This window comes from Lampris incognitus, chromosome 18 (assembly GCF_029633865.1).
Source record: "Lampris incognitus isolate fLamInc1 chromosome 18, fLamInc1.hap2, whole genome shotgun sequence".
In the NCBI taxonomy this organism is placed as follows: domain Eukaryota; kingdom Metazoa; phylum Chordata; class Actinopteri; order Lampriformes; family Lampridae; genus Lampris; species Lampris incognitus.
The window spans coordinates 14,997,632-15,025,131 of NC_079228.1; the positions used below are offsets into that span (position 1 = coordinate 14,997,632).

General features: G+C 47.8%; 1 protein-coding gene across 4 annotated transcripts in view; it reads right to left on the minus strand.

The window, feature by feature from the left end:
- elmo1 (engulfment and cell motility 1 (ced-12 homolog, C. elegans)) overlaps nt 1-27,500 on the minus strand; it is a 132,190-nt gene that overhangs the window by 39,791 nt on the left and 64,899 nt on the right. For all 4 annotated transcript variants that reach the window (XM_056298191.1, XM_056298188.1, XM_056298189.1 and 1 more), the window contains 2 exons: nt 26,180-26,288; nt 1,731-1,867 (listed from right to left, as the gene is read on the minus strand). In XM_056298191.1, the coding sequence (XP_056154166.1) occupies nt 1,731-1,867; nt 26,180-26,288 (246 nt within the window). The remainder of the gene's footprint in view (nt 1-1,730; nt 1,868-26,179; nt 26,289-27,500) is intronic.

A 27,500-nucleotide genomic window follows, 5' to 3' on the forward strand; every position in this document is an offset into this window, starting at 1 on the left:
CATTGGTCTGCCTGCACATGACTCAGAACAAGCCAAGCTTACTCTTGGCAACGAGGTAGTGGGAATACTTGATAACAACTTAGCGTATATTAGCTATTTTACTGTCACCTCCATGCCAATATGTATATCATCATTATAAAACATATGCTGCTGCCAAGAGGAGCACCACTGCCAAACAGAGATGAGATGGGCAGTGAGAAATGGCCCCTTAATCTCTTTCTTTTTTTTCTTTTTTATCCAAGATAGCCTTTTACAGTAGAATGCAGACTGAAGGTAACAAATATGAGCAGGACATTTTGTGAGGACTGGGCTAAAACACTGTGGCACGATGGCGCAGTGGTTAGCGTGGTCGCCTCACAGCAAGATGGTCCTGGGTTCGAGCCCCGGGGTTAGTTCACCCTTGGGGGCCGTCCTCTGTGTGGAGTTTGCATGTTCTCCCCGTCTGTGCGTGGGTTTCCTCCGGGGGCTCCAGTTTCCTCCCACAGTCCAAAGTCATGTAGGTCAGGTGGATCAGCCATACTAAACTGTCCCTAGGTGTGAAAGTGTGTGAATGTGTGTGTGTGTGTTGGCCCTGTGATGGACTATGCGGCCTGTCCAGGGTGTCCCCCTACCTGCCGCCCAATGACTGCTGGGATAGGCTCCAGCATCCCTGCAACCCTGAGTAGAATAAGCGGTTTGGATAATGGATGGATGGGCTACAACAAATGCCCGTATCCACTCTCCACTTGTAAAAGGATGCTTTATCACCATTACTTCCTGTCTGGCGCTTAAAGCAGGCAGTGATTACTGCAGACAAATCAGGAAGAAGACACAAGAGCATCTGTTGGCGACACCGACCCGAAATCCAACTGGATACACAACATACGGCATCTGTCATAAACACCTCATTACTAGCACTATCTGGCAACGCACGTGGACATCCCCTGAATGAGCCTACTTAACATCAGCCAGCTTACAGGAAGTTCTTCATCCTGATCCAGCCGCCGCTGAACACCACACGAGGACGTGAGAGCCAAATATGTGGAATGGCCAACAGAGGCAGCGACTGTTTCATGTCAGTGAGGGGGGAGAAAAAACAACAACAACAAATAAAATGCAGAAGAATTAAAAATCCAAGAGCTGCCCCGGGGTGTTTACTCAGCCCCCCCCCGAGCCATCTTCTCTCCTTCTTGCTTTCAAGAGGAGGTCTACAACATCTGAGTAGACAGAAACAAATACCTTCCATTCTCTATGCATCATTAATCAAGCCTTGAATATGTGTGTGTGTGTGTGTGTGTGTGTGTGTGTGTGTGTGTGTGTGTGTGTGTGTGTGTGTGTGTGTGTTTGAAGCTGTACTTATACAGTGTTATGAGATTGTGTCTCCGTCCACCAGTGTACAGAACAGAAGTACAAGGTCAGTGATGTGTGACAGAAAAGTGTGCAGGGCCATGACACTGCATGGAAATGTTGAAGTGTCCAACACACAGCATACACGAGTCTCTATGTAAATGTGCATCTTTTCAGATAAAACAACAGCAAAAACAACAACATCGATCATTTTGCAGGAGTAGGTTTTGATAGTTATTTCATGAGAACAGGTCTGACTTTAGGGTTTGGAGCGCTACTATTGTGTGCTCTTTTTTGGGTTCAACACAAAACCTTTAATGTCATGCAAATGGGCGTTATTTGAGTAATACCACAGCCTCCAACAAACACAACACACACACACACACACACACACACACACATACCTTATTGAAGTCTTCACTTGTAGCCCTCATTTCCTTCCAGGTCTTGTTGAGGAGCTGGATGCAGATGCAGAAGAACTCCTCAAAGGAGCGGTCGTGGGTGAAGAACATGGGGTGGAAGTCGTGGCAGTTCTCGCTGGCTGTGGACACACAGGGGGAGCAGGGTCAAACTGGACGGCCTTTGAAAGATGACACCTTCGAGTTTTGAAGAAGTGTTTTGGTGCAAAGTGAACGGTAACAACGGATGTCAAAAGCTAATGTTTGCAGGGCGTCTGGGTGGCGTAGTGGTCTGGTCCGTTGCCTAACAACACAGGGATCGCCGGGACAACATCTAACATGCTTCTGATTCCTTTCAGAGGATGTGATCCTGCTTTTTCATTGACTAGATTCCCACCAACTATTTTGCAGTGTAGTTTGAAGCAGCTACTGGTGACCGAACCAAAAAGGGTCCTCTAGGGGCGTCCCGGTGGTGTAGCGGTCTATTCCATTGCCTACCAACACGAGGATCGCTGTTTCGAATTCCTGCGTTACCTCCGGCTTGGTCTGGCGTCCCTACAGACACAGTTGGCCGTGTCTGCGGATGGGAAGCCGGATGTGGGGTATGTGTCCTGGTCGCCACGCTAGTGCCTCCTCTGGTTGGTCAGAGCACCTGTTTGAGGGGGGGGGGTAGCGTGATTCTCCCACACGCTATGTCCCCCTGGCGAAACTTCTCACTGTCAGGTGAAAAGAAGCGGCTGGCAACTCCACATGTATCAGAGGAGGCATGTGGTAGTCTGCAGCCCCCCCCCCCACCCGGATCGGCAGAGGGGGTTAGAGCAGCGACCGGGATGGCTCGGAAGAGTGGGGTAATTGGCCAAGTACAATTGGGGAGAAAAAGATGGTGAAAAAAAAAACCTAATGTCTGCGAAAGATCAAATTACCATCTTTATATCACCTCATTGCAAACAGATTATATGAGGGTTTTTTTTAAATGGGAGGATGGAGTGAAAGCCAAAATGGCTTGTTTGGAGGTCAAGTGAATGAGATTAAAAGGAAAAAAATATAAAAAAGTGAAATTAAATTGAAGAAAAAAAAGCAACCCCAAAACGGCTATTTGGCAAATGCTAATGTTAGCCACCAAAAGTTTGATGAGGTTGCCAACTGCTCACAGATACAAGTGGGCTACCATAGTACAGCTATGGTAGCCAGCGTAGCCTAGCTTTAATGTGAAGCATGCATACCGCTGTTCAACACCGAGCTGGGGTCTCGCGGGGTCTCACCTCATACAAGCACGTAAATAACCACACCAGACACTCATTTAACTACAGCCTAAACATTTTGTTTAGGTGTATGCACATGTGTGTGTGTGTGTGTGTTTGTATGTATATTGGCAAATGGCGTGTACATGTATTGCCGCTGCACAACGCCGTCTTTGTCAGCGCACAAGTTTTAGTCCAAAGAATCTGGCTCTCTCTATTCGCTGCCCTCCTACACACTCCCACACGGCCGTGCACACTCATATGAATGTGTAGACCACACACATGTACAGAAACACACACACACACACACACACAAGCACACACACACACACTTCACAGAATAACGTGAGCCAAATGGACAACTTGGGTCCATTCATTTACATTTCACATTTCTCTTCCGTTCAGCGACTCATGCCACATGGCCGCCTTCGATTCATAAATATCTAACCGCGCCTCAAGGAACCCGGCCCTTAGCCTGGACGCCTCTGACTCACGCTTCACAACAAAGACCAGCGGCCCACACGCAACCCACAACATCTTCAAACACACACCATTTATCTACACAAACTCACAATTAAGCAAACTCCTGGTGCATATGGGAGCACGTGTTCAAGCCGAGCCTTGGTGAAGTGTTCTGTCTCATTCAAAAATCCTTCCTCAAGTCAAAATCAGCCACTGTGGACACTGAACACCATGGCAAGGGTGCTCTGCGTGTAGGTGAAAACCAACCGAGAGTGAACGAGTTGGGTTTGTGGTCATGCAACCAGATTCAGCTTCAAGGCCTGACTTTATTTGTCAGCCTTCGCAGGTCTGAATTAAACCCACCCCTGATCCACAGCGGGGCTCCTTTACCTGGAAGTGAGAACTACGCAGGCTGAAAACATTTTAACTGTTCTCCATCACATGGTTCTTCAACATGCTCTTTATGAAAGTTATCCAACACTGTGGATGGAGTGGGTATTCTGTAAACCCATTTTACCTACAGCAGGTGGCAGGAGGTATATGCATCTATTCATTTATTTTTAATCCCCCCCCCCTTTTCTCCCCAATTGTATCTGGCCAATTACCCCACTCTTTCAAGTCGTACTGGTCGCTGCTCCACCCCCTCTGCTGATCCGGGGAGGGCTGGAGACTACCACATGCCTCCTCCAATACATGTGGAGTCGCCAGCCGCTTCTTTTCACCTGACAGTGAGGAGTTTCACCAAGAGGACGTACTGCGTGGGAGTATCACGCTATTCCCCCCAGTCCCCCCCCCCCGAACAGGTGCCCCGACCAACCACAGGAGGCGCTAGTTCAGTGAGAAGGACACATACCCACATCCAGCTTCCCGCCAGCAGATACGGCCAATAGCTTGTTTGCAGTCACGTGATTCTGATGAAGTGCGAGATTCAGATGGAGGGCAGGAAGTGAAAAGCAGAATGGACGAGATGGAGCTAGTTCAGCCCGAACTGTGCTAGTTTATAGACGATATTATGAGAGAAAGGTATAAACAGAAAGTAAGATATGTTGGACATGATCCTTATGTTATGAAGAGTGATTTTTTTTGACGAAGTGGTCACTGCACACACGTGCGTTATCCTACTCCGCTCCTCCTGACCGCAGACGACGGTTCGTAAGCCTTTTTTTCCGGCGTTTTGGGTCAATTTCTTGCACCCCCCCCATGAACAACAACTTTTGGTACTCAATAAAAACTCCTTGAGGTTTCTCAGTTAATGACGCCAAACATAGGCATTTCGAAAGTTTGTGATAGTGTTTCCAATGTAGAAAATAACTTCCTGCCCTCCACCTGTAGTTCGTGACATCATATGCAAACAACCTATTGTGTCTGTAGGGACGGCCAACCAAGCCAGAGGTAAGACGGGGATTCGAACCGGCGATCCCCGTGTACTACGCTACCCATACGCCCGGTATATACATTTATTGGGTTACACTTTCCATTAGAAATTACCTGCTGAGGGTGAGATATACACTAGCTGCCCGCAGTGCATCAAGACGTTGAAACCCTAGCACCTTATCAACAATAAATACATCCCCCCGAGGCCAAGACTGACCCGCAAGCGTGGCTGTAACTGGATCTGCAAAGCCAGAGGTGCCTCGGCTTCTTGATTGGCGTCATATTGATCGCGAGGTTTTCGCATCGTTGGCGTATGACCGTGCGTTTATAAATATAGAGGCGGCGCTGCAACCGGGGAGAAAAGTGAGAATGGAAAAAGGTGATAAGAGTGCCTAAACACATTAGCCAAGCAGCGCAATAACAGGGCTTGACATAAATTTAAACCAAATTCCTCTTCCCCTCGTGTTGGAGAGATTAGAAGCAGCCTTGAACCAAAGGTCACTCCATTTAAAAAGTCTCAGAGAAGCACAGCAGGAGCACCGGCCCTCCACAGTGGACAGAGAATTGGATTAAGGGGGGATGTGGGGGGGGGGGCGCGGGGTGAGGCAGCAATTGAAACTTCACAGCATAATGAATCATGCCCACGTGCTGGGGGCACTGATATCGAAGCGGTCATTTGAAGCGATGGATCGGGTGGATTGAGGGAAGGGTAAAAAAAAACCTCTGGTGGGTATCGGGCTGCCGGGCTGTCAGTCTGTCAGGAAACTGATGGAGGTGAGTCAAAGACAGATGCTGACTGGCTGCTTAGTCAACAGGACACTTCCCTAAGGGACAAACATATAAACTAAGGTAGAGGGGGAAAAGAAGAGAGACGGTTGGAAAAACAAGAAGAAAAAAAAACACCCTCCTTCAATCAACTTGTTATTCCTGTGGCTGATGGAGTGGGCGAGTGTGTTGTGGGTGACCGCCGGGGCTTTATTGATAGGACCAACAGAGAGGCCTGAGGTGGCGAGCTGAAGGGAATTGCATGTCGAGGCTTATTTGGGAGATATGGACTGTGAACTGTCTCGTGGGGTGGGCGTCGCAGAACATTTCTCTTCCCTGCAGCTTTGCAAGGGACAGCAAATCGCATATTGACCTCCATTACACCTGACCGTGTCCGGCAGCGCCGCAGGACAAGGCCAAAAACCACTCCCGAACGCTGACGCCCGACAACGCTCTGACCTCCACAGCAGCGTTCTGCCTCGCTGAACCCTAGACGTCTTGTTTCATTCAGCTTGAGCGTCGTACCCCGAACGGTTAGTTTTCCCTCGTAAAGATGTGGATCTTTAAATATTTAATCAGACAAACACAATTCTCTTTGCAAAGCAAATACTGAAACGGGGAGAGATGTGGGTCACAGCGGAGCGATGGCGAGGGAAGGATCTCACATGCTGAGAAGGTCGAATTGGTGTCTTAAAAACAGGCAGGTGTACAAATTAAGATAACGTACAGCATATTACCACCGGGACTGACCTATAGCGTGGCAATATGTACTAGGATGCTTCTTCCGGTAACATGAATGCCCTGCAAGTACAGGATGAAAAGACCTGCGCCGCGCGAGAGCTCCTTTTAGCTTTGCTAGCTAAAACGCCAGCACTGAACGCTCCTCGGCTCTGCACGAATGCACTTAAAATCATCTGGATGAGTGGAGACGGCGCCGCGTGAGTGGAAAGCCGTGTCACTGCGATTAGGTAACTGTTCCTTTAAGCCTCAGTTGCCTCAGACGACATCGCTTTAACCAGGGCAGCATCACGGCACGCTTTGCTGCAACGACCTGACGTAACAACTAATAACACTTATCGGAATAATAACTCAAATCATTCACAGCCATTCCGCCCGGCTGGGCTGGATGGGTGTCGAGGACAATTCTGACAAATACAAACAAACAAGCATGCAAACGAGAGGCACCAAGCTTCGCCGCACCCTGACCTGAAGGCAGTAATCTTGATGGGACTTTAAGGTGAGGCTCCTGGCTGTGGGCCTCGGTACTAGTGCATACGTGTATGTGCAGGGGGACAGTGGAAGCAAAAGGGAGTATTTCCTACACCACAATCAGGATTCAGCTTGACTTAGGTGATGTCATGTCGTAATAATTTAATTTTATAAGGGGGGGGGGCAAGAGTGCAGTATTGCTTGATTCAAATCTGAGGAAGGCAGAGCGGAGAGAGGAACAGACTGCTCAAGTGGAGATTGGACAAAAGACATAATCCTCTTTTCAAGGTAGAAGACACCATTTTAACTTGGGAGCTTTAGTGAAAAGGTTTTAACGTCGTCGTTAACTAGGGGGTGTCCGTGCTTCAATATACTGACATGTAAAGGCACCTCAAGTTATCTGGGGGTCCCCCCCCTTCTTTTGTAATGACACGCCATAACCAGCCATTCAGTCCCCTGTATGAATTTAATGGGGGCTGTGAGCATACAAGTCATCCGTGTTTGCCTATGCAAATAGGTTAATGGGTGTAAGAATACTTCCAAAAAGGAGAGAAAACCAATGCATTTTTAAAAAATCACTAATTTTTTTAACACTGATTTTTTACAGTTTTTTAACAGGAGTTTTGGGAATGAGGAACTGGTGCCATAAACACGCCAAAACTCCCACTGACACCGATTTCAAATTGATTACTATTGGTTTTGTTCACGGCATACAGAACAATAGCAGACAGCTTTTCCCCTCCCCTTTTTTCTCCCCAATTGTATCAACTACCCCACTCTTCCAAGCCGTCCTGGTCGCTGCTCCACCCCCTCTGCTGATCCGGGGAGGGCTGCAGACTACCACTTGCCTCCTCCGATACACGCGGTGTCGCCAGCCGCTTCTTTTTACCTGACAGCGAGGAGTTTCGCCAGGGGGACGTAGCGCATGGGAGGATCACGCTATTCCCCCCAGTTCCCCCTCCCCCCTGAACAGGCACCCCATCCGACCAGAGGAGGCCCTAGTGCAGCGACCAGGACACATACCCAATCCAGCTTCCCACCCGCAGACACGGCCAATTGTGTCTGTAGGGACTGCCCGACCAAGCCAGAGTGAACATGGAGATTTGAACTGCCGATTCCTGTGTTGGTAGGCAACGGAATAGACCACAACGCTACCTCGACGCCCTGATAACAGACAGCTTTTGATGGTTTGAGCTTGGCTCGTTCCATCCTCAGGAAGTGTTAAGATAATAAACCCACCAACAGGCAATCTGAGCTGGATTCAGACCGTCATGAGCAAGGTCAGTTTGACCCAAACTCATACACGTGTTGGTCCAACAGCAGAACAAACAAGCATCAAATACGCTTTAATGTTCACAAGATAGTCAGTTTTCAAATGAGATATGCGACCTGATGGGTTCGGCTCACATCTGTTTTCAAATGATGTGGTAGCACATTGTATCTGCAGGGAAACACTTTATCGTGCCTTTATTGTAAATTCTTTTTTTTTTAATTTTCATGAGGAAATACAAATGAATACAAAAATAAAAGTGTAGTTTCATTATGTCCTGACATCTCTAACAAATTTGGGGAACCCATCTAAAGGACAGTACATAATCTGACTACATACCCCATTGTCCTACGCCTATCAATTGGTTGCAATTGTACACATGCCAACTCTATCAACTCCTCTACAAGGCTTTTTTCCCCCTTGTGACCAGTGTGCACTTCAACCTGTATACTTTCCCTCCATCTGTATAGCCAGATGTGGAATTTCTATAAGACCCACAAAATAGGTAACACAACACTGACAAGGCTAGTGTGAGCACATGTCCTTTATGGATCTGACTCCGCCAACTGTCACCCTCCATTTTCAGCTGGGACGCCGTTTCAGGACCATATGCCACCGTGTTAGCTCCAAGTTAAATAAAAACCAAACACAACGGTGCAATTTGGGGGGGAACAAAATAAAAACGCCTCTAAAAGTCAGCTTTTGGGGGAAACTGGTTCAATCAGCCATTAAAGTGTCAGCCACATAACAGCACCTGCTGGAGCCGTAAGGGATTTAGTGTCTTGCTCAAGCACATCTCAGCAGGAAAGATATTTGACACCAGGGCTCTGAATCTGAACCTTCTGGCTAAAACTGGTGCCCCATATCACTATACCACCCTGTCGCCCCGTGTTGACGCAACATAAAAGTACAAGGGGTTCTTACAGACTTGAATTGGCTCTAGGTTAAAGGGGCCTATTCAGCAAATTAAAGGCCCGTTCCAGTGGAAGAAAATGCTATCTAGATCGTTAGGGGGCAATTAAAATGTGTATTAGTGTTATTAAATATCAATACTGGGACTTTCAGACATATATTTTCTAAAGTGTTGGACAGGCTAAATCTCCACTCATATAGATGGAGATGATGCCAGCGCTTCAATTTACTCTAATTAGGATGTGAAACGGTTGGTAGCATTTTATTCACATTGATCCATCTTTGACTCTGGGCAAAGCTCAGCCTCTACTGTGTTCATCTATGAAACTAGCATCAGAATGGAGACACTGTCATCTAATCTGTTGTGACATGACATGACATGACGTGACTTGACATGAATGCCTATGTAAGCATCATATTGTAATTTGCTCTCATTTGTCGGGGATCTGTTCTTCTTCTGCCTTTGAGTCTGACTCTGGCTCACACTGATAGGGCCATGCATCCAGATCCTTTTTTAAACAAATGCAAACTGTGTAGTAAATGCATACTATATGGTAAACCATATAGTACATCGAAGATGCTCCGTTTCCCATTTACATGTGTTCACATCCAACGTTTGATTTCCCGGCAACTTCATCTCACCTCACCTCACCTCACCTCATCTCATCTCATCATCAGCCGCTCCGGGGTCAGGTTGCGGTGGCAGCAAGCTAAGTAGGGCACTCCAGACGTCCCTCTCCCCAGCAATGCCTTCCAGCTCCTCCTGGGAGATCCCAAGGTGATCCCAGGCCAGATTGGACATGTAGTCCCTCCAGCGAGTTCTGGGTCTACCCCGGGGCCTCCTCCCAGTTGGACGTGCCCGGAAAAACTCCAAAGGGAGGTGCCCAGGAGGCATCCTAATCAGATGCCTAAATCACCTCAACTGGCTCCTTTCGACGCAAAGGAGGAGCGGCTCTACTTCGAGCTCCCTTCGGATGTCCGAGCTCCTCACCCTATCTCTAAGGCTGAGCCCAGACACCCTACAGAGGAAACTCATTTCATCCGCTTATATCCGTGATCTCGCCTTCTCGGTCACTACCCAAAGCTCATGACCATAGGTAAGGGTTGGAACGAAGATTGACTGGTAAATTGAGAGCTTTGCCTTCCAGCTCAGCTCCCTCTTCACCACAATGGTCCGGTACAACGTCCGCATTACTGCTGATGCTGTACCAATCCGTCTGTCAATCTCCCACTCCATCCTACCTTCACTTGTGAACAAGACCTCGAGATACTTGAGCTCCTTCACTTGAAGCAACAACTCATCCCAAACCCGGAGGGAGCAATCCACCATTTTCCAGTAGAGAACCATGGCCTCAGACTTGGAGGTGCTGACTCTCATCGTGGCCATTTCACACTCAGCTGCAAACTGCCCCAGTGCGTGCCGAAGTGTCACGTTCTGATGAAGCCAACAAAACCACATCATCTGCAAAGAGCAGAAATGCAATTCTGAGGTCCTCAAAATGGACACACTCCTCACCTTGGCTGCGCCCTGAGATCCTGTCCATGAATATCACAAACAGAATCGGAGACAAGGAACAACCTTGGCAGAGCCCGACACCCACTGAAAATGTGTTTGACGGACACAGCTCTCACTTTGGTTAAACAAAGACCAGATGGCTTGTAGCAACTGCCCCGGTACCCCATACTCCCACAGTATCCCCCACAGAGTACTCCAGGGTACATGGTGGTAAACCTTCTCCAAGTCCACAAAACACATGTAGACTGGCTGGTCAAACTCTCATGCCTCCCTCAGCACTTCTGCGAGGGTAAAGAGTTGGTCCGTTGTTCCATGGCCAGGACGGAGCCACATTGTTCCGCCTGGATCCGAGGTTCCACAATCGGTCGGAGCCTCCTTTCCAGCACCCTAGAGTAGATTTTCCCAAGGAGGCTGAGCAGTGTGATGCCCCGACAATTGGAGTACACCCTCCAGTGTGCTCCCCGCCAACTTATTAATCAAAATGTCTGCCGTTAAAAAACAGGCGTGCTCACACTTCTCGAGAGCACGGTTAGATGTTGTGAAGTCGTTTGAGCTTTAACCTTTTTATTCGGACGATCACATACATACAATGTTTGGCACATTCAAGGCATTTTTCCTTAACAATTCAGAGTGAATTTGAGTCACTGAAAACGCGTCTTTAACCGCCATGTAAACTCCCAATCCAAGTACAAACGAGGAAAAAGAGCAAACACTGAAAGTGTGACAATTCGCACAACAGTAACGGCATTTCCGACGGAGAATTTGGGGAGAACTGTGCAGCAGCTACATCGTCATGAGGGTTTCCGTCCACGCTAAGCTACTAAGCTACGCAGGCTGGGCTAATGGGTGAGAGAAGTCCTGAAGTCACGGCTGGAAGTAAACACAATGAGATTAAAGCAGCACAACCAGGAGCCCTGCTCCCACACGGCACACTGCTGGAGACACGCCGGCTCCGAGAGTTCAACCAGTTCTCTCCTCCTCCACTTTGTTCTTTCTAAATCCAACTACCCGTCTGTCTCTCAAGGATATGTGTGGGTGGGCTGAGGTCAGATGTCATTGTCATCTCACTCAAGTCATTGAGTGACTATTTGTGTTTGTGTGTGTGTGTGTGTGTGTGTGTGCGTGCGTGCACGCCTCCTTGTGCGTGTGTGTTTGTGTCCGAGTGCGAGTGAATGTGACTGGGTGTGACAGCTGTTGCCCGGTCTTGTTTGTATGTATCGGATCCCGTTCAAGGAGAAACCTCTTGAAGGTGTGACGTCAGCTAGAAGCTAATTACTCAAACTGACCAACACACAAATGAGTCATGAGGAGGAGAGAGGTGACTAAGCTTTGTGTGTGTGTGTGTGTGTGAACGAGAGAGAGAGAGAGAGAGAGAGAGAGAGAGAGAGAGAGAGAGAGAGAGAGAGAGAGAGAGAGAGAGAGAGAGAGAGAGAGAGAGAGAGAGAGAGAGAGAGAGAGAGAGAGGGTGCGGGCATGTTTTTGTGTCCTAAGAGATAGAAAGTGACATGTGAGCAGATTGCCTCCCTGACATCTATCAAGGTCTGGTGTGATAAGAAAAAAAAAAAAAACGCAAAACAAAACAGGAAGTGTGTTTGTGAATGTGGACAGAGCAAAGAAACACCTCTCAGAGTCACCTTGCAGCTCAGCCCCATGACAAACACACAGTGAAGGGTGTCATCCTCTCACTAATTACCATACCAGCAGGCCCTCGTGTCCTACCGTGACAAGAGGGGAGGGTGTGTGTGTGTGTGTGTGTGTGTGTGTGTGTGTGTGTGTGTGTGTGTGTGTGTGTCCGTTGCGCTGCATCAGCACCACCTTTCCGGTCCAGTCGCTGTCCATTTGTGTGCAGGGTACCAGTGCAGCCGGTATGGAGAGAGGTGCAAACAACGGTTGGCAGGTTGACTGAGCAAGCTGACGCTGCGCTTGTCGTTCTGAAACAACACCGAAGTCGGGATGCAGGTACTGGGCCGAAGCTCGGCTAAAGCAGGGACCCGTCATTTCTGCTAACACGCTAGCTATCAAAGCCACGCAACCAACAAAGGCTTGTTTGTGCGATGATGGCTGCCATTGAAAATAAAAAAAAAACAAAAAACAATTATGTCTTAAATGTCTTTGGGTCCATGTCTGCATTTATCAGTAAATATAATGAAATCAACCGGGTGTTTGCAAATACTTCTATTTTAATTCCATGGATCACTACGGTTGTCACCAAAGATAGAAGGGGGGGGGGGTCCAATGGGACAACATTTAACTGATCTCTTTCAGAGGATGTGATGCTGCGTTTGCCTTGACTAGACTCCCACCACCCATTTTGCAGTTTAGCTTGAAGCAGCTACTGGTGACTGAATCAAAAAGGGTCCTCTAGGGGCGTCCGGGTAGCGTGGCGGTCTATTCCGCTGCCTACCAACATGGGGATCGCCGGTTTGAATCCCTCGTGTTACCTCCGGCTTGGTCGGGCGTCCCTACAGACACAATTGGCCGTGTCTGCAGGTGGGAAGCCGGATGTGGGTATGTGTCCTGGTCGCCACACTAGCGCCTCCTCTGGTCGGTCGGGGCGCCTGTTCTCGGGGGGGAGGGGGGACTGGGGGGAATAGCATGATCCTCCCACGTGCTACGTCCCCCTGGCGAAACTCCTCACTGTCAGGTGAAAAGAAGCGGCTGGTGACTCCACATGTATCGGAGGAGGCATGTGGTAGTCTGCAGCCCTCCCCGGATCGGTAGAGGGGGTGGAGCAGCGACCGGGACGGCTTGGAAGAGTGGGGTAATTGGCTGGATACAATTGGGGAGAAAAGGGGGGGGGTCCTCTGCTATGTGTAAAAAAAAGCCAATGCAGAGAAATGCAATGACCGAGCTACCTTTAACATCACTCTTTATTTCTGAAACGGCCTGGACTGGAGCGTTGAATTAAAACAACCAGCTATTGCAGAATACAAGATGGTGCAGGAGTAGATTAAAACCCCCCCAATATATATGTCTTCGGGGGATGAAAAAGAGACCTCTCTCTAGCGCGCCTCTTCACACTCCAGAACTAAGACGATTTGCAAAACAAGAGTCGCCAACTTTGCACAAGGCACACCGGAGACTGTGGGGGGGGGGGCGACTGAGAGACTGAAGAAGAAGAAGAGGAAAAACACAGGAGGCGTTACGAGCTTATCGGCCGACCTCAACGGTGAACCTGTCAGAGCCGTGGTCCTGAAACGCAGATCAAACCTACGTACATTCACAGGATGTGCTGTTTTGTTCAGAGACCAGCTTTCTGCTCAGATCGGGGCGTCTCTTCTGTTAGGTTGTTACCTCCTCGTGAAGGTGGTGCTGCAGACGACATGCTGGGTGTAAAATTAGCTGCTCTATCCGACAACTATTTCTGGTGTTTCTTACCACGGAGGGCATCAGAGAAGAACATCAGACGACGTGCACTTGGTGCCGGACGCTCCCTAAAGCCGCCCCTCAGAGAGGAGGACTCACAGTCATGCAAACACGCCCCCCCCCAACCTGTCCCGGATGTTACAGGTTATTCACGTGCAAAACGTGTAACAAAATTATTATTATTCTCTAATAACTATTCTCGCACACAGTCCCTCATTCATCCACTCCCACAAAGACACAAAACTCCTGATGGTCTACTCGGTGCACCTGATTTGCACTAAAAAAGGAGACGCGGCTCTCGTTCTCTGCATCTTCCTGCATCTTCCATCCATCATTTATCCCCCACAAGCACCATGTTGACAACCACAGCTTCTCAACTCCAACAATGCTGCTCCCAAAACACCTCAGGCTCTAGGGCTTATCTCATCAAGCAGCGAGCGCATGTGTGTGTGTGTGTGTGTGTGTGTGTGTGTGTGTGTGTACGTGCTAGAGAGAGTGAGAGAGAGTGAGAATGTGTGTGTGTGTGTGCTGGAGAGAGGGAGAGAGTGTGTGTGTGTGTGCTAGAGAGAGAGAGAGTGAGTGTGTGTTTGTGTGTGTGTGTGTGCTAGAGAGAGAGAGAGAGAGAGAGTGTGTGTCTGTGTGTGTGTGTGTGCTAGAGAGAGAGAGAGAGTGAGTGTGTGTCTGTGTGTGTGTGTGTGCTAGAGAGAGAGAGAGTGTGTGTCTGTGTGTGTGTGTGTGTGCTAGAGAGAGAGAGAGAGAGAGAGAGAGAGTGAGTGTGTGTCTGTGTGTGTGTGTGCTAGAGAGAGAGAGAGTGAGTGTGTGCTAGAGAGAGAGAGAGAGAGAGAGTGAGTGTGTGTCTGTGTGTGTGTGTGTGTGTGCTAGAGAGAGAGAGAGAGAGAGAGAGAGAGAGAGAGAGAGAGTGTGTGTCTCTGTGTGTGTGTGTGTGCTAGAGAGAGAGAGTGAGTGTGTGTCTGTGTGTGTGTGTGTGTGTGTGCTAGAGAGAGGGAGAGAGAGAGAGATAGTGTAATTCTGCCCATTGCGCTATATGGAAGTGAGGTATGGGGTCCACTCAAAGTCTTTCCAGCTACACTAGATGGGACAAGCATCCAGCAGAAACCCTACATGCTGAGTTCTGTAGAATGATTCTGAAAATACAAAGGAAAACACCAAACAACGCATGTAGGGCAGAACTAGGCCGGTTTCCATTATTGATAAATGTGCAAAAAAGATCTCTAAATTTCTGGATGCACTTAAATACAAGCCCAACAAATACATTGCACTTTAAAACTCTGAAAACCCAAGAACTGAACCCCAAAAAGAGTCCCCTGAAGCAGCTGGCTCTGAGACTCACTAACCCTTTAACAAATACTAAGACCAACCAACCTCAGGCCAGCACTGCATTCCACACAAACATGAGGATAAATCAGCTATAAAACAAACCAACGTGAGGATAAATCAGCTACAAAAAAAACCAACATGAGGATAAATCAGCTATAAAACAAACCAACATGAGGATAAATCAGGCTATAAACCAAACCAACATGAGGATAAATCAGGCTATAAAACAAAGCAAGAACAATTATCTGAAACATTGGAACGCTGAAATCAAAACTCAAAACGAACTAGAAGTCTATCGGGCCCTAAAAACAAACTATGATTTGGACGAATACCTCTTAACTGGCAGAGACAGGAAGCAGCGACAGATCCTCACCAAAGACAGGCTCAGTGACCACAGTCTAGCCATTGAAAAGGGGAGACACAAAAAGACGTGGTTGCCAAAAGAGCAACGAACATGTGGTCAGTGCATGACAGATGAGGTGGAGACAGAGGTGCACTTCCTCCTCAAATGTGACACATTTGAAAAACAGCGACGGGTTTTTGTCCAGGAGCTGGAACATGTGACTCCAGAGTAGCAGGAAATGGACGACGCAGGTAAGCTGCAGGTGGTCCTGGGAGGGGGGCCAGCGGCGAGCATTGCAGCAAGATTTATATTTTCCTGCCACAACCTGAGAGACAGTGGGTGACGACACCTATTGCTACTGTTGTTGTTTGATATCATAATCATTGTTGTTGTTGCTGTTATTATTAGAATCATTGTTGTGTTGTGTTGTTGTTGTTTTACATGCTTTGGCAATATGTACACAAACATACGTCATGCCAATAAAGCAAATATTGAATTGAATTGAATTGAGAGAGAAAGTGTGTGTGTGTGTGTGTGTGTGTGTGTGTGTGTGTGTGTACGTGCTAGAGAGAGTGAGAGAGAAGGAGAGAGCGAGTGTGTGTTTGCTAGAGAGTGAGTGTGTGTGTGTACATGCTAGAGTGTGTGTGTGTGTGTGTGAGTACGTAGAGAGAGTTAGAGAGAGGGAGAGTGCGTGTGTGCGTGTTAGAGAGAGAGTGTGTGTGTTTGTGTACATGCTAGAGAGAGTGTATGTGTGTGTTTACGTGCTAGAGAGAGTTAGAGAGAGGGAGAGTGTGTGTGCGTGTTAGAGAGAGAGAGTGTGTGTGTGTGTGTGTGTACGTGCTAGAGTGTGAGAGAGAGGCAGAGAGAGTGTGTGTGCGTGCTAGAGTGAGTGTGTGTGTGTATGTGCATGCTAGAGAGTGTGCTAGAGAGAGAGAGAGTGTGTGTTTGTGTATATGTGCATGCGTGCATGCACGTGTGTGTGTGTGTGTGTGTGTGTGTGTGTGTGGGTGAGTGTGATTCATCCATTGGCAACACCACTGATCAACACTAGTGATTCCCCAAACCTATTTCATTGCGCACACACTCCTGTCCAGTGTCGTTTGTCTTTTCCGAAATCAAAACACAAGAGAAAACAACACAACACACTATGCTGGGTTATGCTGCAGGCCAACAACAACAACAACAACAACAACAACAAGCAAAGCCAGCACTAGAAAGTTTCTGCCTTGCACAAGACTTCAGCTTGGAGTGGCTGTGTCAAGTAGGCGACGGTGGCCACCAGAGCCACGGGTCAGGGCTTCACGGATACTTGGAATTCAGCACTCGGCCCTCCTGCCCCTCCCCCCCCTGCCCCTCTGCCCCTCGCCGTCATCCACCTCTCTCACGATTCAAAGAGGGGACTTATGGGGGGATTAGCCGCTAAAACCTTGGGACTTAACAAGTCACTTCAAATGGGATCACTTTCGGAGCTGATGCTCAGCCACCACTCGTGTTAGCATGCTAATGTGAGGGTCACGGGAGTAAATCCTCGGCACGCCGAAATCTCCCGGAGATGGATTTAGTCCTCATTAGTGGAAGTAACTGCTCCCTCTCAAATGTGGGGAGTGAATATAAATACATGAGATGGGGTGAAAAAATATTCTCACAAGAGCTAAACACTATATATTTCCATATGCCATTCCTTTGCCGGCATTCTCGAGTTTCGGTATCGCATCGCCAACAGCCGGCGGCGTAGCGTGTTGGTCAGCACCCTCTCTGAAAAATGCCGCGGTTGTTGTTTTCCTGTGACTGATCGAACCGATTTATCCACATCAACATTCCAGGGAAAACTCTTGACAGCAGCACACTCTGCCCTTCCACCCAAATGTACGACTTCTCACCAAGGCAGCAGCTCACAGTGTGTTCTCCATGAGTGTGCGTGTGTTTGTTTGTGTGTGTGCGTGTGCTATGATTATGTCCCCGCAAGTGTTTCTTGAGCAAGACAAAGTACATCTGAGTATTTCAGTCTCACACCATGGCATCTCTCAGGGGTTAGCGGGGTGTGTGTGTGTGTGTGTGTGTGTGTGTGTGTGTGTGTGTGTGTGTGTGTGTGTGTGTGTGTGTGTGTGTGTGTGCGCGCGCGCGCGCACACGGGCGTTGTTTGGACAAATCTGCCAGGAACGTCATCTCAGAGGGAGATGACCGGTGAATACAGATGACTCTGAATCACCCACTGGGTTCATATACACATATCCAATCTTTCATCCCCCAACCAAAACCACCTCCCACTGACACACACACACACACACACACACACACACACACTTGGTTCTCTATACCTATGATGACTAATTGACTATATTAATTCCCCAGCTCCTTACCCAAACCTTAAACATCAGAACTACATGCATAACCTTATCCGTTACCCTAACCTCATCCCCTACCCTAACCTTACCCCTTACCCTAACCTTAACACTTACCCTAACCTTATCCTTTACCCTAACCCTTACCCTCAAGTAGACCCTTAAAGAAGTGAGAAACTGCCCAAAATGTCCTCACTTTGCAAAAAAATGTCCTCATACTGGTTAAAGAATCAAACTAGTCCTCACAAATATAACTGAACAAGTACACACACACACACACACACACACACACACACACACACACACACACACACACACACACACACACACACACACACAAACTGAACAAATACACACACACACACGAACAGTGTAAATGGATTGCAAACACCTCAACTAGACAAATCACCATAAAGCACACAGCAGTGCATCTTGTTGGGACAGGATACCCAAACCTAAAATGTAAATCAGGAATGAGGGCTCCGTTTTTTGGGTTTCGTCCCCAAATGACACGAGCACGGGTGTATTTCAATCCTGGAGTCTACAGGCATGACTGCACTGACTCAGCCAAAGCTCGCAGACTGCAAATGCATCACAACTGCTGCTGTTCTGGTATCCTGCCTCTGTCCATGTCTCATCCGTCGCCTATTATTTTTTGAAGCGAAGCCCTTTTCTTGAGTATTTCAGTAAAAGGCCCCATAAAAGCCAATATTCTCCTTAAACGGAGATGGAGGAAAAGAGAAATCGATATAAATAGCCCTAATAATAAATCGATAAGAGTGAAGGAATCAGACATGACTCATGGGTCTTGGGCAGCACAGTGGCACAGTGGTTACAGCAGTCACCCAGTCACCTCACAGCAAGAAGGTTCTGGGTTCGAACCCCGGGGTAGTCCAACCTTGGGGGTCGTCCCGGGTCATCCTCTGTGTGGGGTTTGCATGTTCTCCCCGTGTCTGCGTGGGTTTCCTCCGGGTGCTCCGGTTCCCTCCCACAGTCCAAAGACATGTAGGTCAGGTGAATCAGCCATACTAAATTGTCCCTAGGTTTGAATGTGTGTGTGTGTGTGTGTGTGTGTGTGTGTGTGTGTGTGTGTGTGTGTGTGTGTGTGTGTGTGTCAGCCCTGTGATGGACTGGTGGCCTGTCCAGGGTGTCTCCCTGCCTGCTGCCCAGTGACTGCTGGGATGGGCTCCAGCATCCCGTGACCCGAATTCGGCTTGGATAATGGATGGATGGATGGGTCTTGCGGACAATGCTGATGAGTTGGGAGCTGTCTGTGGTGCTGGTCTCTGCATTCACAACCGGTCAGCCGGATGGCGAGACAATGCAAGACAGTGTTATGAACATAAGAACATTACAAAGCTTTCAGTCTGGAGCCTGCCCTCACCTCCTGACCTGCCTGGGTATGTGTGTGCGTGTGTGTGTGAGTGTGTTCACTTGCACACGTGTGTATGCCCGTGTGTCGTGTGTATGCCCGTGTGTGTGTGTCCACCCCCGGACCTGTCGAGGCCCGCCATTGGACTCTCCATCTCCAGCCAGGAGACGATGCACCATGAATCACTAAACAGGCCAATTCCCCGCCATGCTCGGCCATTTGAAATAACTTCATAAATATTCCATGGGCCTGCTTAAATAGGGGAGCCGAAGAAGTCGCGGCTTGGCGCCTGACTGACGCGGATTCCATTAAGCCTTGTGTTCTTGCAGGAACACAGTTGGACAATTAATCTTTTAGGATCCGTGACAGGGCAACAGAAAGAACGAGAGAAGGGAGAGAAAGGAGACGAGAAAAGACACGCGAAGTGAGACAGAGCGTAAGAGGAGAGAGAGTATCAGAGAGTGAAAACGGAGAGGCAAGCACCTGGACTGTGGTGTGAATTACATAGAGTCTACAGACAACGACAGCTACCGACCCCCCCCCCCCCTTCCCTAAACCTCTCTGCTTTGCTCCAGAGTATTCTGCACGGAAATATCGTAATGCAAACCACAGAGCAAAGTGTTAACACCGTCTCTGCTACCGGCACCTGAAGCAGGACGTCAGATGGGAAGACTTAAGAGAGACATTCAACAGGGACTTGGACAGTGCTGCTGGCTCTACTGTCAACGGGTTCACTTGCATGCAGACTAACGATTCGATGGTAAACCACTAAGGTTATAACGCCAACCTTAGAAAAAGACATGTAGCGTAGCGGTCTATTCCGTAGCCTAACAACATGGGGACCACCGGTTCGAATCCCCCGTGATACCTCCAGCTTGTTCGGGTGTCCCTACAGACACAATTGACTTTGTCTGCAGGTGGGAATGCGGGTATGTGTCCTGGTCGCTGCAGTAGTGCCTCCTCTGATAGGTTGGGGAACCTGTTCGGGGGGGAGGGGGAACTGGGGGGATAGCATGATCCTCCCACGTACTACGTCCCCCTGGTGAAACTCCTTACTGTCAGGTGAAAAGAAGCGGCCGGCGACTCCACATGTATCAGAGGAGGCATGTGGTAGTCTGCAGCCCTCCCCGGCTTGGGGGGGTGGGGGGTGGAGCAGCGACTGGGACGACTTTGAAAAGTGGGGTAACTGGACGGGTACAACTGACAATTGGGGATAGAAGGGGGGGGGGTAAAAAAAAGACATGTAAATAAATGCCTGTGATCATCTTTACCAGGGCTAGGTCAATGCATAAGCATAATATGATTAAAAGGAAATTGAGATTCTAGCTTAATCTTTCAGTTTATTGGTGCACGGGTAAAACACAGTGGGGTTACTGTCACCTTTCTGAAGCTACACAGTGAACTGGATGTTGTTTTTATAGCACAAACACAATAAGAACTATGGGTTAACTCTCAGACAGGAGGGCAAATATGGAAGCTTCCCTTCCATGTTGACCTACGATAACCTGCAAAAAACAAAAAAATACGACAACATGTGGAGAAAATGATCCAATGCACTCACTTTAAGTACTGGATGAGGTTGTTGCAGTGTTATGTTGGTAATAACTAATGTACCTTAGACCACATATTGTCTTATCATGTCACATGACCACATAGTAGCTTATCGTGTCTCTGCCATTTACTGTTATAGCAGGTTCATTTCTGTCAAGTTCAACGGGAGACAGAGTCTGCACGGACAGGTGAAGGAGGACAGACTGTAGAGGTATGAGACAGACGAAAGCGAGAGCTTTAAACCTGGCAGCAGTCGAAGTGTGAGTTAGGGATGTGCGGATCGATACCAAAGTATTGCTACTCCGATCCTGAGGGTTAGGTTTTGAGCATCAAACCTCATATATATATATATAAAAAAAAAAATCAATACCAGTTACTGTCTTTAACTAGTGATATATAAGATACGGTTTTTATTTTATTTTTTGTTTGTTTTATTTTTGTAATTGTTGTTCAGGATAGGGACTACTTTTCCTTTTTTTGGGGGGGGGTAATCAACACATCTGCCTATTATTTCCAATTTATTTCCGTTTGTTAAAGGAAACAAGTGTGTGATGTGACCCCCCCCCCATCTAGCACACACAGCTCGGTTGTCTTATTTAGCATGTTGTTTTTGCTATTAGCTAATGTTCACTAGAAAAGCCCAGAATCACATCTGCTAACGTTCGAATCCACCTCACGTCGTTCTGTGCTGTGATGATAATCTGACGGGTGTTTTGGTCAGTCAGCGGAGGTGAACAAATAGAGGAAGTAATGTTCCCTAAAAAGCAGAGAAAGCAGGACAGGGGCACACTTCTATCAGGGGATACGTACTACCTTGGCAGGACACTTCTCGACACCAGCAGCCGGACATACGAGGTTTGTTTCAGACAGCAAGTAACTAGATACCTAAATAGGTAATGTTAGCTTAGTAGATAAGGCAATAGCTAACGTTTCAGGTAACTGTTACTACTGTACATTGTACACTGTTCTTTATACACTAGCTAGCTAAACAGCATAACATTAGCAAAAATAATACTATTAATACAAGAAGGCTACTCAATGTATCAAATTAAAATTATAATTGAGGTAGGTCATTGTTCTTCTGGTAAAGTACTGATATCTGGACACAATGCAAGTCCTCAAAACTATGTTCAAAATGTGTGGATTTTATCATAGAATTGTGGGAAATGCACTTTGAACAAAAAATTCTAGGGGAGGCGGGCTCTCATTTGGACACCCCCCCCCCCAATGTCTACACCATGGTTTCGTCCTTGCTGCATGCAGAGAAACAGAGGCTACCTCCCAGTCTGTAGTGAAGTCTGATCTTATTTCATATTAATGCCACTGCTTTCAAATATAACTTTTTGGTGTCTGCATTTACCAATTTTCACCCTAGAAATCACAAATATTTCCTGTTTTTGTGTACACAAGAAGACGTTTTAAAGTATCAGTATCGGGATACTAGCCCAAGGATTTATTGGTATCAGATCGAAAAGAAAATCGGTGGTATCGCCCCTCTGTAGAGCGAGTAATTAAACCAGAAAGAAATCTGTAGAAAGCGAGTTGGGGAGATGAGCATCTTCAAAAGCCTCCAGCATGTCCAGAATCCCCCCGGTGTCTTCTCCTTGTGAGAGAAATCAAGATGCTGGTGCCATATTGGCATTTCAGAGGAAGCAAATGATCCACTAAAAAGTCACTGCTGTCATAATAAATCCTGTCTCCTTCTACTATCTTTAATCACAAACGGACCCGGAGTGGAGGAAGAAAAGAAAAAAACAATAGAACAGTCCCCCCTTTTGTCCCCAATTGTACTTGGCCAATTTACCCAACTCTACCGAGCCATCCCGGTCTCTGCTCCACCCCCTCTGCTGATCCGGGGAGGGCTGCAGACTACCACATGCCTCCTCTGATACTTGTGGAGTCGCCAGCCGCTTCTTTTCACCTGACAGTGAGAAGGTTCACCAGGGGGACATAGTGTGTGGGAGGATCACGCTATTCCCCCCCAGTCCCCCCCCCCCCCGAGTAGGTGCCCCAACCAAACAGAGGAGGCGCTAGTGCAGCAACCAGGACACATACCCACATCCAGCTTCCCACCCACAGACACGGCCAATTGTGTCGGTAGGGACGCCCGACCAAGCCGGAGGTAACATGAGGACTTACTTGATCTGACGATCCCCGTGCTGGTAAGCAACGAAACAGACCGCCACACCAACGGACGCCACAGTTTTATTTTTAAATTCAGATTCCCAGATTCATTCTGCTTTTAAAGAAAATGGTGCCTCATTGCAAAGAGAGGTGGTGTGATATTGGGGCGCCTGGTTGTAGGACTGCATCATGGTTTTAGCTTTGTGCTATCAATCAGACGGGAGGTTCAACTAGCTTGACGCTTTTATAATCTTGCTCTAGTTCGGCTCTGCCTCGGTGTTTTGTGAAAGGAGGAGCTTTTTCAATCCCTGTAAACCTTTTGACAGCCAGGGAAACAGCTAGTTGAGCTCAAGGTTGTTGAAGGGATACACGAGGCGGCTTAGAAGAGGAGCATTCATAATGCCAGCGCGCCATTCAGGGGAATCTGAGGCACAAATGTTAACAGCCTTTCCCCCCGCAATGCCCGCTGAGGAGTACTAACCCGCATACAGAATGTCACCGTTACCCTTGAAGTTACGCTGTGTTACCACGCAACGGTCCATAGTACTACTATAATTCAAACACCACACTCTCACAGTTGATAAAACATCAACTAGAGACAGACACACACGATAACATCCTCATTAGCGCCGGGTATTTCACATTCCTGGTTAAAAGGTCAACCAAATTATGACAGACAGTCGATAGAGAAGCACAAGTCATTTCTCTCCCACTTTCCCTGAGGATAACACGTGTTCGTGTGAGATTTAATGGTACTCATGCACACACCGCATTTATGACCAGTCATTACTCACTCAACATCCCGAACACCTGCCTGCTGCACGTTACATTTATCCTACTTACACACTCGCCGGCGAGGGTGTTAATGTACACGGTGCTAATGGAGAGTGCACGAGAATGCACTTGGTGCTCCACGAGGGAAGAAGGAAATGCAGCTTATCGCTTATGGCGAGTGTTCACTTTCATGAGGCTGATGGGCATGGTGTTGTGTGTGTGTGTGTGTGCCTATAGGCTCCTGTTTCCCCGTTCGCAACAGCTGAACTTTCGCTACACCCACTTTTTATATCAACATCATTTGCATATTAATGTTCTCCTTTAGAAATAATGTCATTTTTTTATGTCCTCATTATTGACATACATATCCAGATTGAAATGAGAAACCGACCATTGCAGCTTTAAGTGCATCTATACAGGCTAAGTGCATTTAAAGAGTTATTCAAAAACTCTTGAACAGCTGAAGCATCCATCAATCCATTATCCAAACCGCTTATCCTGCTCTCAGGGTCACGGGGATGCTGGAGCCTATTCCAGCAGTCAGTGGGCAGCAGGCGGGGAGACACCCTGGACAGGCCACCAGGCCATCACAGGGCCGACACAGACACACACACACACACACACACACATTCACACCTAGGAACAATTTAGGACGGCCGATTTACCTGACCTACATGTCTTTGGACTGTGGAAGGAAACCGGAGCACCCGGAGGAAATCCACGCAGACACGGGAGAACATGCAAACTCCACACAGAGGATGACCCAGGACGACCCCTCAGGGGCCTCAAACCCAGGACCTTCTTGCTGTGAGGCAACCGCGCTAACCACTGCGCCACCGTGCCGTCCCAGTTGAAATATATTATCACAAAAACCAACAGGGTTACACAGGCTAACATTTCAACACACTGATATACGTGTTTTTGTGGTCCGGTCTCTTGAATGGCTTTGAAAACAAGTGTTTTGCCTGACCTGCCGACACTTAATCACAAACACACATTCTGCTTGGTTTGCTTTATTTTTAACAAGCCAGTCATTGCAAAACAAAATCTTACTTCCAATGACCAGGCATTCCTCCTTGGGATTGAACACCAATGCTTAAGCCTTTCACAACTTGCTTACTAAAGCAGCAGAGATAAAAATGTTGTCTTCTTTCTATTCTCTTATAACCGAATCAGCACTTTGATATGCCTGAGGTCAAACTTGCATTTCTATGCTACACCCAGGAGTTTGTATTCAACAGCACCACGGGTCAAAAGGGAACCTGATGCAGAGCGTCAAACAAAACACTTACATGTATATGTATGTACCCAAACACAAAGAAACAGGATGACACAGTCTCTGTCCTTGCAGCGTGTCAGGCTGGAAGCTGAGCACACATGTATAAATGTTTGTTCATGGATGTGTATGGACAAATTCATTCAGGAATATTTTTTTCTGCTGTTGTCCACATGTCAAAACAGCACCAGAGAAACGGAGCACACAGTTCAGTACACATCCTTTACTGCAAACATGGCCCTATAACCCCCACATACGCTGTAGCACCTTAGTCCAAACGGCGCCAAGAGAGCTATACGGTTCAAATATTATCTTGGTCGCTGCCTTCAGCAATCCTATTATGCTCAAACTTTCATGAGGGCAGAGAGGAAGGTAGGGATATTCTGTATGACAAAAGGCCAGGCAGAGATAAGGCCATATTAAAAGAGGATAGGGACAGTTCAATATGCTTAGAGATGTCCTTGTCCTCTAATGAAACTTAGCTGCTTGTCCTGTAATGAAAACCATCCCTATCCGACACCGTTACAGGCAAAGGTACATTTTTACCGTTGCAGAAAGGTGGTGGACGAGAGGAAAAAAAGCACCGCAATAGAGCCAAGTCCACGTCCTCCATAACAACAGACAGCGGTAGATGAAAAGGGCGCGTCAATTTGAATTGAGAATGTCATCCCCCTTCCTACAGAGAGCACCGGGGGTCACAATCTGGAATGGAACCAGGCACAACTCGTCTGGTTCGACCATAAAAACCGAAAAAGGACAAATGAAAAGGGCACATCAATTTAAAATGCATCAGGGCGCAGCGCTGCTGTCCCGGTGCAGCGTGCCTCCACAGGCAGTATGGTAGAATGGGATAAGGGCTCGGTGGGGGCTCGGCTCATCACTAATAAATGAATCCCCCCCCCATCACCATTACCAAGGATAATGGCTGCTTTCATCCTACCAGTGGGGGATATATGTATTTGATTTAAAGCGCATGAGCGCTTTGTTTGTAGTTTTGCGTGATTAAATACGGGGGGGGGGGGTTGTCTCTCGCAAGATAAATATTCCCGAGGTCATTTTTTTCCTAATGCTTCTGTGCTCGCTCTGAAGATAATGGCATGAAGTGTGATGGAGTACATCCGCTATCCGGGCAGAGATGGAGGAGTTTGTGTGTGTGTGTGTGTGTGTGTGTGTGTGTGTGTGTGTGTGTGTGTGTGTGTGTGTTTGGATTGGTGACTTACGCAGCTCGCCCACTTTGAGGATCTCGCAGAGCATCTTGGTCAGCTCGATGCTGCTGCGGCCAAACGGACACTCGTGTTTGTCCTCCCGACTGCTGTTCTCCAGCACGATCTGTGAACCAACACCAACAATCAGTCAGTCCATGTATCACAGTTGGTGACACCGTCAACATTTGTCCAAAAGTGCACATGATGAAGAAGCATCCTACATTGAGAAGACTCCTCTGAATGGTTGTGTTCAAAGGTGATGGGTGAACACGTTTGCAATTTTTTTTCTCCCCCTTTTTCTCTGCAACTGTATGCAGCCAATGACCCCACTCTTCCGAGGGGTCCTGGTCACTGCTCCACCCCCTCTGCTGATCCAGGGAGGGCCGCAGGCTACCACATGCTTTCTCCGATACATGTGGAGTTGCCAGCTGCTTCTTTTCACCTGACAGTGAGGAGTTTCACCAGGGGGGCGTAGCGCGTGGGAGGATCACGCTATTCCCCCTAACCCCCCGAACAGGTATCCCCGACCGACCAGAGGAGGCGTTAGTGCAGCAACCAGTACACATACCCCACCCACAGACATAGCCAATTGTGTCTGTAGGGATGCCCGACCAAACCGGAGGTAACACGGGAATTCGAACCGGCGACCCCCGTGTTGGTAGGCAACAGAATAGATCGCTGTGCTACCCGGACGCCCCCCCCATGACGTCGGCCTTCAACTTTTACAATGTAAATTAGTTCACATCATCTAAAAATTCACTCCAATTATATAGATAGTAGTGAAATGCTATGAAGGAGGCCACTGGGTTCTCCATCATTTCTGTTATGACAATTTAATTTGGGAGATTGATTAAAGTGTTTTGTTGCTTGCAGTCCAACGATGAGAGACACAGCAGCACTGCAAAAGTCCAACCTTCTCCCTTTCTTACATACTCACACACACACATGCACACGCATGCACGCACGCACACACACAATATTGCAAGTATATGACCAGGCAGATGCACCGCCACAGTTCATGCATGTTCACGTGCAAAGCATGCTGGTCCTTCTCACAGTCGAGCACTGGATAGCTGCCACAGAGTGTTCGATACTCCTCACTGACTTGACTAAAAAGTGGAGTCCAACACACACCCACACACCCACACACACACACACACACACACACTAATCACTGATGCTAAAGGATCCTGTCCAACCCCAAGCAATCACTTAATGATAAATGAACGTAACTTAATAATCACAAGTCGGTTTCTCCTCAGTATGAATTCATGTTGGCCATTGTTAAAAATGAGTAACACACTTTCGAGGCATTCTGATGCCACTCAGGGTTTGA